This window comes from Podarcis erhardii (assembly GCF_964252035.2).
Source record: "Podarcis erhardii genome assembly, chromosome: 7".
NCBI lineage: Eukaryota > Metazoa > Chordata > Lepidosauria > Squamata > Lacertidae > Podarcis > Podarcis erhardii.
In genome coordinates, this window is record NC_138511.1 from 82,310,753 (window position 1) to 82,325,138 (window position 14,386).

At 46.1% G+C, this 14,386-nt stretch overlaps 1 protein-coding gene across 4 annotated transcripts; it reads right to left on the minus strand.

Moving 5' to 3' along the window:
* Nucleotides 1-11,770, minus strand: RABAC1 (Rab acceptor 1). Of its 4 annotated transcripts, none has more exons than XM_081869791.1 (6): nt 11,648-11,770; nt 7,899-8,009; nt 6,170-6,382; nt 5,399-5,496; nt 3,489-3,590; nt 1-1,215 (listed from the first exon to the last, which is right to left on the minus strand). In XM_081869791.1, the coding sequence occupies exons 2-6, from the start codon at nt 7,976-7,978 to the stop codon at nt 1,127-1,129; spliced, it is 582 nt and encodes a 193-aa protein (XP_081725917.1). In that variant the 5' UTR covers nt 7,979-8,009; nt 11,648-11,770; the 3' UTR covers nt 1-1,126. The 4 variants fall into 4 exon arrangements, with proteins under 4 accessions (XP_081725917.1, XP_081725920.1, XP_081725919.1 ...); XM_081869794.1 differs by lacking the exon at nt 11,648-11,770 and adding an exon at nt 11,373-11,620; XM_081869793.1 differs by lacking the exon at nt 11,648-11,770 and adding an exon at nt 11,205-11,620.
* Nucleotides 11,771-14,386: the final 2,616 nt, after the last annotated feature.

The window sequence follows — 14,386 nt, forward strand, 5'->3', positions numbered from 1 at the left end:
TCCATCTTAACCTGGAATTTATTAAGTGCTCCCAGAATATGAATCACTTGTAAATAGCATAGTATTAAGAGCCCTTGCAATTTCCAAATGGATGAATAATTGCTGCGGGGGGGAGGGAGGAGTTAAAATTGCACAGAACCTGTAACATTAAGAAAGGGTGTTGCCATTCCATTAGTCATTGGGGGATAAAATAGGATGCAAATACAAAGAGAGACTTGTAAAACTTTGCAATAATGTTGCATACTGTGCTATCAGGCGCTAGGGGGCAAAAAAGGACAGGGCACCTCACATGCATTTTAAATTATCTTTGGCCACGTCAGGGCCACAATCAAACCAAATGAATTATTCTGACTGATCTGCCAGACCAAAGCACTCAAAAATGTGGAGAATCTGGATGATTCATGGTGCCACGTGTACGGAATTAGGTTCTGGAGTGTGGTTTTTTTTTGCCCTGACTGTAGACTTTAGAGTTTTGATTTTTTAAAATTTTTATTTTGGTGGTTAATCCACTGTCAGCTCCGAGCAGCAACGACAAGAGGCCTCTCTGCTCGCATTTCCGACGGCCCGCTGACAGCCAGCCTCAAAGCAAGCAGGCGACCTTGAGAAAACGAAGGAGCTGTCGTGTATCAACACATACTGTGTGTCCCTGTGACCTCTTGGGCAGAGCAGAGTAGGCCCTTGGAGGACATTCCAATTAACACTTCTGCTTCTTTAATGTTACCGGCAGAAGATAAAAGGAGGCTGAACTAAAAGCTGTTCTGGAAGGCCTCCAAGGCCTGGCTACTGGGTGAAGTGTAATGGGAGTTAAATAATCTCACGAAGGCGGAGAGTGCTGGACATGGCCTGATCATGTGCCCGAGATGGGGAAATCCAAGGGCGAGGTCATTGGGAATTCAGGGGGGGGGGTTTCCCAAGGAATGGGGAGACGAGGGGCGGGAGGCAACCCCCCCCCCAAAAAAAAGTAGGGAGAGCATCAAGGGTTTCTAAGATCTGGAGAGAGCCTCAAAGCCAGTCTCTTGGGGAAGGAAGGAAGGACATGGCACATGGCAATGGAATGAAATAGCAGCGGTATTTACACAGGACAGGGTAACAGCGATATAGGGGGCGAAGGGCTGCCCCAGGCCATTCACACAGGCTCCATCTGCAGCTCATCGGTTTCGGCAGATTCCAATTCATGGAAGGCGGCATGTGAACCAATAACTACCAACGTGGCACCTGCAGGGGGTGGCAGACCGGACAGGGAGAAAGCAAAAAGGTTAGGTTAGTTCTCTTTCCACAGTGCTGGGACTCTGACATGCTCTCTGTGTACGCTGCAGCTCCTAAGGGCACCTTGGGCTTGTGGGGAGGGAGAGAAAGGAGCCGAAGTAGAAAGGGAGTCACAACAGAGGGGGATGGAAGACCTGGAATCCCCACCTGGAAATATTATTATTATTATTATTATTGGTTTGCACCCTACATATCTGACTGAGTTGCCACAGCCACTCTGGGCAGCTTCCAACAGAATGCAAAAATACAACGAAACAACATAACACCACCCACCCATTATGCCAGCACTATTCTCATTAATACAGTTTCCTTTTCAAACATTATTCACATAGTAGGCTTAACTCAAATAAGCCCTTTTCCTGTGCAAACGGCACTGAAAATGGCAAGGGTGGCACAGGAACGGCATGAGACGCTGTCGGAAAATGGAAATAGTTTGCAGAAGCAGATTTTCTGCAAGGTGGGAATAGTTTTGTTTTTTGCAAGTTTTGTTTTTTGCGAGAACTGACTCAGGCAGAATGTGGTATGCCAACTTACAGTACTCTATTCCCTTCATATTATATTATTATTATTATTATTATTATTATTATTATTATTATTATTAATTGCTCTGATGGTTTAGGTGAGCCCACATCCCACAGAACTACACTTCCTGACCAGGAAAGTTAACAGGGGCAGATCCCAGCATTTAATTTTTTTTACTGTCCTCTTGCCTGGCGAACATAAGGTGAATTAGTTTTACACCTTATTAATTAGGTATACACCTCTTACTCAAGAGAAAACCACACAGCTCCTGCTCCTTTTTCATCCTCATCCCATGATCTGCTCCACAAAGCAAAAAAAAAAAAAAAGGGGGGGGGGGAGATCAGGGTCACGTGCCAGGGCCCCTGAACTAGTGGAAGGCCACAAATAATGGAGCAGCAAGTGAAGCTGAACTGTGCAACACTGTGGACTAAATTTGAGCAGGGTTGGGGGGGGGCAACAGTAAGCAGAAGCCCATGAATATGATCAAAATGCAGACCTTGCAAAATACCGTATGTGTCAACTGAGAAGCGTGACAAGCAGACAGCCAATAATCAAGGCTTCGTGTATTCTGCAACTTGTAGGTGCAGGTAATGCACACACCCGGCATCCTGAGAATCTCAGGTTGAACTTCTTAAAAACAAGCTTCTAGTAAGGACTATCACATCTAAGAAATCAAACAGGGTGCTGAACAGATTTCTAGAACAAGGTGTTAGTGCCCTGCACTAGTGCCTTGCGGCAGCTAGACTGGTGACTGGGAGCGGCTGCCGAGACCACATAACACCAGTCCTGAAAGACTACACTGGCTCCTAGTATGTTTCTGAGTGTTGGTGCTGACCTTTAAAGCCCTAAACGGCCTCGGCCCAGTATACCTGAAGGAGTGTCTCCACCCCCATCGTTCAGTCCGGATACTGAGGTCCAGCTCCGAGGGCCTTTTGGTGGTTCCCTCACTACAAGAAGTGAAGCTACAGGGAACCAGGCAGAGGGACTTCTCGGTAGTGGCACCTGCCCTGTGGAACGCCCTCCCACCAGATGTCAAGGAAATAAACAACTATCTGAATTTTAGAAGACATCTGTTTTAATGTATTTTTTATCTTTTGCTGGAAGCTGCCCAGAGTACTGGGGGAAACCCAGCCAGATGGGCGGGGTATAAATAAATAAATTGTTGTTGTTGTTGCTGCTGTTGTTGTTATTTTCTGAAGGCAGCCCTGTTTAGGGAAGTTTTTAATGTTTGAGGTTTTATTGTGCTTTTAATTCTGTTGGGAGCTGCCCAGAGTGGTTTGGGGAACCCAGCCAAATGGTTGGGGTATAAATAATAAATTATTACTATTATTATTATGCACACCAACTCCTGACTAGCAAATGCAGAATAAATTATGCAAACTAAGAGGCTATTACGTAATGCAACCACATTTGCCTAAGTTATGCACATCACAAAATTTAGCTCTTCTTCCTGCAGGATTTATGCATTTTAAAGAGAGTATGGGATGCATTGTGGCACATGCAGTCATGAGCAGTGCAAGAGGGAAAGCTCTCCTCCCGAGTAACTCCACAGGAACACTTTTTACAACTTGCTGTTTGTGCAAGCTGTGGACTGTCTCCCAGATTTCCAGGAAACAAGAGAAGACACCCCCCTTCTATTTTATTACCCAGAAATGGAAGGTGGTTTGTGTCTCACAGCTGGAATGTGGTTGTTCACTTACCCAGCACCCAGAAGACAGCAGAGCCGGCTCCCGCCAGCCAGAAGAATGGGAAGGAAACGCCCCCAGCCAGGCCATATTGGTGGGCTGTGCTGAGCTCCCGCCCTAAACAAAAAGAGGTTGAGTGAGAATACAGGGGGCAGGAATACCAGGCTCACGCTCTAACTCTCAGGGCCTTTCGGGATAAAGCTGGAAGCCCTGGTTGCCTGTGTAAATCGACCACTGGCCCAACAGCAGAGTTTTGCCTGATTACTGCAAATGAACACAAAGACGCCAAGCACTCTATGGTCTACTCTAGCTACAAACTACAGGGTTGAAGCCTAGCAAGAAAAGGGCATTCACCAGTGATCTGCATCATTCTTGTTGATGCACCGCCACCTGGTGGCTACTCTGGGAGCTGCAACCTTCGAGGACGCTTCAAGGCATGACAGAGCTTCAAGGAATGTCGTCCACAAAAGGGGCTGGGGTGTCCGAATCACATGGCCAAGAACTGCCCCCTCCCTTTTCATGACATGCGCACAGCAGCACTCATCCTGCTTGAGATTCCCAGCAACCGGTAAAGATCCCCAATAGACCTACCCGAGTCCTATGCTGGGATAGCTCAGTCGGTAGAGACTTAATCTCAGGGTTGTGGGTGATTCCTGTATTGCAGGGGGGTTGGACTGGATGACCCTCGTGGTCCCTTCCAACTCTACAATTCTATGAATCTAACCTGGGAGACGCTTTTCAGAGGCCCTGCTACAGGTTGTTGTTGTTGTTTAGTGTCCGACTCTTTGTGACCCCATGGACCAGAGCACGCCAGGCACTCCTGTCTTCCACTGCCTCCTGCAGTTTGGTCAAACTCATGCTGGTAGCTTCAAGAACACTGTCCAACCATCTTGTCCTCTGTCGTCCCCTTCTCCTTGTGCCCTCCATCTTTCCCAACATCAGGGTCTTTTCCAGGGAGTCTTCTCTTCTCATGAGGTGGCCAAAGTATTGGAGTCTCAGCTTCAGGATCTGTTCTTCCAGTGAGCACTCAGGGCTGATTTCCTTCAGAATGGAGAGGTCTGATCTTCTTGCAGTCCATGGGACTCTCAAGAGTCTCCTCCAGCACCAGAATTCAAAAGCATCAATTCTTCGGCGATCAGCCTTCTTTATGGTCCAGCTCTCACTTCCATACATCACTACTGGGAAAACCATATCCTTAACTATATAGGCCTTTGTTGGCAAGGTGATGTCTCTGCTTTTTAAGATGCTGTCTAGGTTTGTCATTGCTTTTCTTCCAAGAAGCAGGCATCTTTTAATTTCGTGACTGCTGTCACCATCTGCAGTGATCATGGAGCCCAAGGAAGTAAAATCTCTCCCTGCCTCCATTTCTTCCCCTTCTATTTGCCAGGAGGTGATGGGACCAGTGGCCATGATCTTTGTTTTTTTGATGTTGAGCTTCAGACCATATTTTGGGCTCTCCTCTTTCACCCTCATTAAAAGGTTATTTAATTCCTCCTCACTTTCTGCCATCAAGGTGCTAAGTGAAACAGGTGGCTATCAGAGACAGGGCCTTGCCGTGGTGGCCCCCCAGCTGTGGGAATGTCTACCTTATCGTTATTCTGGCATCAGGTGAAGACACTTTCATTTCCCAGGCTTTTTAGAAATCTGTGTTTTTAGCGTACTGAAACACTGCTTTTATTCTGTCCTATGCTGCAGGTTTTTTACTTTATTTTACAATATTATGTTTTGACTGTATGTCATCGTTTTATGCCATAAGCCACTCGGAAAACAAGGTTAGTGGGTGGCTTTAGAGAAATATAGAAGAAATCCGGCAATGTTATGGCTTCAGTGATCATGGTGGTTATGTAATCAGCATGCAATCTATGCACTGGTATGAATTTTCTCTATCACACACAGCTTGTCAATGCCAGCCTCCCTCTACGTACCAAAGAGAACAAGTTGTGACTGCTGGGTCTTCAGGTAGATGATGTAACAGGCTCCAAAGAAGACAGCAAGCGCAATCAGGAGCAGTGGAGACGTGATGCTGCCAGGGCAGAGAGAGAAGGCCAGGGGGTTAGAAGCGTCAAGAAAGATCACGGATCATCAGTCCAACCCTCTCCCCAAATCACAGTAATAATCACAAAAGGGTTCCCGGCTTTGGGACATTACACAGTATTCCTCAGTGACCCTTAAGCAGCAAAATTCTGCATAAGAGCTAAAGCCAACCTGCTTGCAGATCCTCCTTGATATTTGTCTGCTTCTGAGAGCTACTGTTTCATATCGAGGGTGGCAGAACTGAATGTCTAAATGCTCCCTTGATAAGTGAAATAAATGTTCTAGACTGAATGCTCTCCCCTCAAAAAAAAAAAAAAATCAAGGAAAATGCTAACCTGAAACCTCCTGTCTGACATGCTAACTTTGACTATTTGTCTATCCCTATTTGGATGTCATCAACATACAATCTACTGCTTCAGGGCAAACACGCAACTTCTTCACTGCTCTCTCCATTCTTTCTTCCAATGACACCTCAGTATCATCGCAAACAAACAAAGAATTGCTCTGTCAGAAGGGATATTTCCACATCTTGTGGCAGCCTCCCCCTGAGACCAGCTTCTGTGGCTTACCCCAGCTGTGGGACAAAATGCAGCTCTGTGCATGCTCAGTGATGCCCGCAAAGTTAAGAGGGTTCCTTCCCACGCCCTCAAAACCCCACTCACAGGCAATAGACGATGAGTCCCAGAAAGACAAAGACGTAGTTGCTCTGAAAATATTCCACATTGCGCACCAGCCGCTTGCAGAGCTCCCCAAAGTTCCGCGGTTTCCCAAAGCGCCGCTGGTCGATGAAGTTGGCCCAGGGCCGGATGGTGGCCCGGCGCTGATCCAGCCACTCCTTGGCGGGTCCTTGGGGCAGGAGAGCTGGGATGTTGATCCTGGGGAGGGAGGGGAGGGGAGGGGAGGCCAAGAGAACAGGGAGTGAGAAGAGGGGCACCAGATGTCAAGGCAATAAGCAACTATTTTACTTTTAAAAGACAACTGTAGGTGGCCCTGTTTAGGGACGTTTTTATTGTTTGATGCTGTATTGTTTTTAATATTTGGTTGGAAGCCACCTAGAGTGGCGGGGGAAACGCAGCCAGATGGGTGGGGTATAAGTAATGAATTATTATTATTATTATTATTATTATTATTATTATTATTACCCCACCCATCTGGGGCGGCTTCCAACAAAATATTAAAATACAATAGTCTGTTAAACATTAAAAGCTTCTCTAAACAGGGCTGCCTTCAGATGCCTTCTAAAAGTCTGGTAGTTGTTTATTTCCATGACATCTGGTGGGAGGGCGTTCCACAGGGCGGGTGCCACCACCGAGAAGGCCCTCTGCCTGGTTCCCTGAAACTTTTCTTCTCGCAGCGAGGGAACCACCAGAAGGCCCTCGGCAGTGGCCCCCTCAATGTCCCAGCAGAACGATGGGGGTGGAGACGCTCCTTCAGGTATACTGGACCGAGGCCGTTTAGGGCTTTAAAGGTCAGAACGAACACTTTGAATTGTGCTCAGAAACGTACTGGGAGCCAGTGTAGGTCTTTCAAGACCGGTGTTATACGGTCTCGGCGGCCGCTCCCAGCCACCAGTCTAGCTGCTGCATTCTGGATTAGTTATAGTTTCTGAGTCACCTTCAAAGGTAGCCCCACACAGCGCGCATTGCAGTAGTCCAAGCAAGAGATAACTAGAGCATGCACCACTCTGGCGAGACAGACCGCGGGCAGATAAGTTCTCAGCCCTATCTCAGTCCGCATGCGCCCCCCAAAAAAACTCCAAAAGAAGAGGCCCAGGACTGAGCCAGCAGCCTTCTTTCCTAGAGCAGGGATGGGAGAACCTGCTCTCAAGACAAGGGCTACATTCTTTGGAGCCAACTTTCCAAGGAGGCAGTGGGTGTGTCCAAAGGGTGTGCAGCTGCAGCTCGCAATGTTCCAAAGATATATCAATATATCACCCAGCCCTAATGGGGAGGCCACCGCACACCCTCATGTACACATGACCCTTACGTACAGCAGAAAACACAAACACAGCCTCCTCTTTGCCACTGCTCAGCTGTTTCCAATTTGGTGGGCAGTAGGAGATGGTGAACGTGAGGAAGACTTATCTCCGTCCCACTCAGCTGAGCAGCAGTCACAACAAGCTCATTGGGAAACCGCCACTTCTCCGATGCTTGCACTGCTCGGCCTACCTCCTGCTTCAGCTGCTGCCAAAAGCAGCCATTTCAGAAGGTGCTGCTGCCGTGGTCCTCTTTGGACCACCCCAAGGAGAGGCAAGGCCTAGGAGAGGCTGCAGGGCCTGTCCAAACGACTGGGCAGGATTTGGGCTGTGGGCCGCCAGTTCCTCACCCCAATCTTAAAACTATAATGCTCCATCCCATTTAAGGGGCTCCCCGCCCCCTCCCAGCTCCTTACTTGGTGCCCAACACGGTCCCTGCTGTCTCCATTTCAGTGGCAGGGTTGAAGAGATGCTCGGGTCCTGTTTTGCTTGCCATTGTGCTTCAGTCAATTACAGAGAAGGCAGCGCTACAGAGAGATGGGAGAAGAGGGAGAGAATCAGGCATAACACTCAGAAGCTGGTTTTATCACATGTGGTGGGAATGTAAAAAGGTGAAATGCTTCTGGGAGATGATATATAATGAGTTGAAAAAAAAGTTGAAATATACATTTATAAAGAAACCAGAAGCATTTCTATTGGGCATTGTGGGGAGTGACATAAATAGAAAGGAATGTAAGCTCTTTTTATATGCAATAACAGCAGCAAGAATATTAATGGCCCAAAAATGGAAGCAAGAAGAGTTACTGTCGATTGAAGAATGGAGGATGAAGTTAATGGACTATGCAGAATTAGATAAAGTAACAGGAAGGATTCGAAACCGACGAGACCAGAAATTCACGGAAGACTGGAGTAAATTTACAGACTATTTAAAAAGTAATTGTGAAGAACAGACGACGTTTGTAGGGTTGCAAGAAGTTTTGTGAGGAGTATTATTAGAAGTATTGTAAAAATGGACAAGGGGGAGGATGATTTGTTAAGAGATGTAAAGGCAATTTAAAGATAAGAAATGCATAAGAAGTGGTTAAAACGGTGGATCATCAGTGGTGCTGATGGAAGTCTAAAAAGATTGTATAAGTGATAAGTTTTGTGGTACATTTTATAATTTATATGTTTAAATTAATAAAAAATATTATTAAAAAAATACCACTCAGAAGTTGGTGGCGGAGACAGGTGTGGAGATCAGAGTGCTGTCCAGAGAAAGCTAGGAAAGAAGACCATGGCTGGTTTAGGATGCAGAATCTAAGGGGCACTTCACACATTATAAACAGGCAAAATAAAATTTAATGATGTTCCTTTGGCTGCTTTCCAGTCCTCAAGTTTGGAGGCTGATCTTAGGGACATGTTACATGTGTCTGTTAAGAAGATCAGCAATTTCACATCTGATTTGTTTAAGAATTACGTATGAGCATAGGAAGAGACTGCTGAATCAGGCCAATGGCCCATCTAGTCCAGCATCCTGTTCTCACAGTGGCCAACCAGATGTCTGTGGGAAACCTGAAAAGCAGGACCTGAGAACCCGCTGCTCCTGTGGCTTCCAGCAACTGTTCCTCAAAAACATTAAGCCTTCAGAAGTTAGCTTTAAACAAATATTTGCTGCCAGAGTGGCAAAGAGTTGACAGTGCAGACGGCCTCTGAGACAATCTCACCCACAATGCCTTGCTCAGAAGAAGGGCACTTTCCTGAAAGTGAGGGGTGGGTGTTTTGGAGAGCCTTCTTTGTGGGTACTGTACTCCAGCGAAAGTATAGAAATGAGGCACAGCATCCTGGACAAAAATACACCTGCTGTTTCGCTACATTCATCTGAAAACGGCAGGATTGCTTGTAATCGAAAGCAAAAAAACCGCCCACAAGCTTTTCTGCAGAGTTAACCCAAATTCTAAAACAAGAGGAACTCTGAGTCCTGGATAAAATCATGGAAGTTAACAATATTGCAGGATTTCTTCTCAATTTCTTTAACTTATTCAGCTTCTAGTAGCCACCAAGGGGAATGGGGAAAGAGAATCTATGCAGTGTGTGGAAGTTCTTCCCAGTGACTCCTGGAAATCTTAAAATCAGAAGCCCCTCTGATTTCAGTAATTTGATTAGACAGGGCACGAAGAACATTTATAAAGCCAAAAAAAGGAGAAAGATGATATTCTGAGCTTGTGAGGAATTGTGGGATACATACATCATTCCTAATTGCTTATTTCACTTGCATGTAGCCCCTCTAAATCTTGCTCCCCAGTACAAGGAGCATCAGCCACCGGAATTTTTACAAATCATAGCTGCCCCTTGTATTTTGTTTTCGGCTGGTAACCCAACAATTATCTAGGCACCAAGGTGATGGTTCCAGACATCTTGTTTGCCTTTTTCTGCCCCTTTTGTTCTCCCATGCAAATTCCAAATAAAACCACTCAGCAGCAGAATCTGACCAGTTTTACTTTTCAGGAGGCAAATCTGCAGTTCTTACTTAGCCAGCAAGTGCCTTATAAAATCCACCCACAGCTCTGTAAACAAATATATCCTGTACAGAGGAGCCAGCTAGCACAAAAAAAGTGCCAGGCAGATCCAGAACAGTAGACTGGTTGGATTAGAAGAGTCACAACAGGAGGGTGATATATTACTGACAACATAATTAAATAACTAATTGGTTAATTATGCTTTTAAGGTACACTGTGTTTAGGGAAGTTTTTAACATTTGATGTTTTAAATTTGCTGGAATTTTAACATTTGCTGGAAGCTGCCCAGAGTGGCTGGGGAAACCCAGTCAGATGGGCGGGGTATAAATAATAAATGATGATGATGATGATGATGATGATATAATGGTCTCTGGTGGAAAGTGTTGGGATGGGAAACCTGTTTTCAAAATCTAGCAGCAGAGCTGGCCCAAGGCACCTGATATATAAGCACCTAGCTTATGGTATACAGTGGTGCCTCGCAAGACGAAATTAATCCGTTCCGTGAGGCTTTTCGTATAGCGGTTTTTTCATCTTGCGAAGCAAGCCCATTGACAGCTTAGCGGATTAGCGCTATTAGCGGTTTAGCGGCTTTTAGCAGATCAGCTGATAAGCGGCTTATCAGCGGATCAGCTGATAAGCGGCTTAGGGCTTAGGAAAAGGGGGGGAAAGGGAAAAACCCCTGCAGGAACTCGCAAGACATTTTCGTCTTGCGAAGCAAGCCCATAGGGAAATTCGTTTTGCGAAGCGCCTCCAAAACAGAAAACCCTTTCGTCTAGCGGGTTTTCCATCTTGCGAGGCGTTCGTCTTGCGGGGCACCACTGTATCTCTGGGAAGATGAAGCAAGCTTATTCTCTCCTGCTCCACAGAGGGTAGGACCCGAACCAATTCAAATTACAAGAAGGGAGATTACAACAAAATATTGGGAGGAGCTATCTGACAGTAAGGTAAGGGCTGTTCCACCAAATGACCGTGGGGTTCCTTCCAGCTCTACAATTCTATGATTCTAGCTTCAATAGCCAGCATCTTCATGCAGGGCTGGGAATGACCCCCCTGCCTGAAAATCCTGGAAAGCAGCTGTCAGCACTGATACAGGCAATAATACTAAACTAGATGGACCCCAATGGTCTGGCTGAAAATAAGGCAGTCAGCACTGGATTTAGGGCAGTTCGGGCAGTTCTCCTGCACAGGGTGCAGAGCCAAAACGAAGCGTAATAATAACAATACCTATATTTATACGAGTAAACATATGGGTAAATAAGAAATATTGGGGAGGGGGAGCGTCAAATTTTGTCCTTGCTCAGGGCGCCATATTACCAAAGTCCGCCTCTTTATTAGCCAAGATGCAAGGTTTAAGGAGAGAAGATAGGAGCAGTGTCCAATTTGGTTTACTACCGGCTCAGGGTGGGCACCTAATCCCCTGAGCACAACTTGATGACGAGGCCTTCCCTCGCTAAAGCCCTGATAGCGCAGGGTGTGTCTCACACATTTTAGCAGCTTTTGGCTGACTTGCAAGCGGGGCAGGGGAGCTACAGGCTCAGCAAAAAAAATTGCTTAAAGCCCCCTTCCAGGCGCCTCCGCCTGAGAGCGGCCCAGAGGATGCTCTGCGACCAAGACTCCCCCTGCATCCAGGGTTGCCCCTGGCAACAGCCGAACCCCCGCTCACTCACCTGCCTCCTTTGGAATCCGGTCCAGCTCCTCGCCGGAAGCGGAGTGTGGCTGCGTGGCAGGGGGAGGAACGCGCGTTTACGTTAGCAGGCGGCGGGGAGCATGCTGGGAAATGTAGTCTTCACGTGCTTGCAGCTCCCATAGCGAGTGAGGGCGAAAGAGAGTGCGGAAGCGCCACCTTTCCCGCATGGGCGTAACAAAGCAGCACTTGCCGCCCTCCCGCCCCCCTATTCTTGGACTGCAACTCCCATCAGCCCTAGCCAGCATGGCTGCATGCTGAGGCTGATGGGAGTTGTTGTAATCCAAAATCTCAAAGGCTGCAATAGAGTATCTGTTAAGTGTGCGTGGTTAGCTCCTGTTTTCTGGCTGGCGCACCTCTCACCTTTTCCTCATCTGAAGAAGTGTGCATGCACACGAAAGCTCATACCAAGAACTGACTTAGTTGGTCTTTAAGGTGCTACTGGAAGGAATTTGTTTTCTTTTCCTCATTTGTTAGGGAACCTGTAAGCCTTCTAATAGATTCCTGCATTGCAAGGGATTGGGCTAGATGGCCATCAGGATCCCTCCAACTCTACGATATTGCTGGACTACAACCCCCAGCCTGGCCACACACACACACACACACACACACACAAGTATTTGGAGGGTGAGGGTAATAGTGTCTTTCTTGTTTATGCAGTCAACCGGATCTATAAGAATACTGTAGTATCTGATATGGTTGTGCTTTCTGCAGTATAAGTATTTCATTTTGTCCTTATTTGTATTACTTTTTTTAAAAAAAAATGTTTATAATTTTCATTTATAACAATAATAATTTACAACAATTATTTAACCAAGTTTTAACATTTTCAGTTTTGACTCCCTTCCCCCTCTTTCTGCGGTTCCTTACATTTATTTTCGTCCTTTCCTGCATGCTCCAGATTGCCTTAACTTACTCTTTTAATCATCTATTCTCATATATATCTCTCATATATTTTTTATGTTTTGAACTGCCCTGTGATCTTCAGATGGACAGTATACAAATTGAACAACAGCAGCAGCAGCAGCAACATATTATATATATTTTCAGGTTTTTACAATAATCCTGCTAATGTCTTGATCTGTTTACAGTTTGTAAATATTCAATAGACCACTTTCCATTCCTTTCTAAAAAGTTTATTATCTTGATTTCTTATTCTTCTAGTAACTTTCACCATATCTGAATACTCCATTAAGTTTCTGTATCCAATCTTCTTTCTTCGTGACCTCTTTGTCCTTCCACTTTGGGGCAAATAACATTCTTGCAGCTGTAGTCGCACACATGTACAGTATTTGTATTAATTGTTGGTGGATCGAGGATAAAGGACTAGATTTTTTTCTTGCTTATCTGACCAACATTTTGTTTTTAATGGGGTAGTTACTCTTCCCTCAGCTTTGCAAACCTTATCTGTTTATTTGTTATTTTATTTATAGAATATTTTAAACACCTTTTAGGGCACCCTGACCTCACATTGTGGCTGTGAGACACATGAAAATACAGTGGCGATAAACAAAGAGGTTCTGCTCTTATGCATGTTACCTCAGCCCAGCTGAATGCTGATGGACTTACTTCCAAGTATACGAACATAGGACTACGCTGTCTCAGAAGGTAATATGGGATGGTTCAGTTGGGCCTGTTAATTTATAGCATTAAGCTCCTTTGTACTCAATTGAGATAATCATTTATTTATTTAGCTCCATCCTTGTTGGTTTTCCTTGCCCTGAGGCGCCTGCGATCACCAGAGGTGAAGCAACAGAGGATAGGGAAGAAAGTGGCTGCATGGCTAAGCAGGCATGGAATGTGCAATTGTCTGTGTTTCACAAGTGCTTGCACTTGGTTGAGTTCAATCCTCAAAGCTGATCAAAGGATGCTTCCTTCTATCAGGCCAAACTATCTGTTCTTCTGGTTTAGCTCAGTAGGTCTGCTCTGACGGGCAGCAGCTCTCCTGGAGAGGTCTTTCCTATCACCTTAGCCCATAGCTGTCAAGCGTCCCTTATTTGGCAGGACAGTCCCTTATCCCAGCGCCATGTCCCGCTGCTGTCCCAGATTGATGATATCCTGTAAATTTCCCAGGTTTCAAAGGAAGCAGCTCCTCTCCCTCCCTCCCTGCCGGCCAGGGAGGAGGGAGGCTCCAACTGTGTTGCTTGGCTGCGTTGCTCACCCAATAAGAAGTCTAAGAATGACTGGGGGGTGGAGCTTGCATGTCTTGTGTTGATCAAATTGGCTGTGTTGCCTGGGGACTCGCCTTTGCTCAGCGCTTCCCAGCGGAGAGGTGACGGTGGTTTTCCTTGAGGCTTCGTTTGGCTGCTGGCTGGGCTTTCTGCCTTTGGCTCAGAGGGGCTCAGAAGTTGAACATACCTGTGCCCGGAAAATCCCTTATTTTGGCTGCTGATCCCTTATTTTTGAGGCTGCTAGTCCCTTATTTTCAAATCTGTAAGTTGACAGCTATGCCTTAGCCCTAACCCTTTTAACTCAGGCTGTCAAGGATTGAACTTGAGAACTTCTGCTTCTCCCAGAAGTTTCCCTCCATGCCATAAAAAAAGCTTCATGGGCTGATTTCTGTATATGAGTCCTTGATTAGACAGACAGGAGCAGGCCAGGTTGTCTTTTCTTAACCCCCTGGCCAGTTAGCACCCCTAAGTCTTCTACTGGGCCAGGGGATCACACTGATTCTCACTTAACCCGTTCTTCCAAAAAAACAAAGACAGCCCAACTCATGCAG

Excerpts from the sequence above, each read along its gene's own strand:
- RABAC1 (XM_081869791.1), bottom strand. The coding sequence starts at position 7,978 with ATGGCAAGCAAAACAGGACCCGAGCATCTCTTCAACCCTGCCACTGAA. Across the intron at positions 3,591-5,398 it reads GTCACAACTTGTTCTCTTTG|GGCGGGAGCTCAGCACAGCC; the intron begins GTACGTAGAGGG and ends CTTTTTGTTTAG. Across the intron at positions 1,216-3,488 it reads TGCTGTCTTCTGGGTGCTGG|GTGCCACGTTGGTAGTTATT; the intron begins GTAAGTGAACAA and ends CACCCCCTGCAG.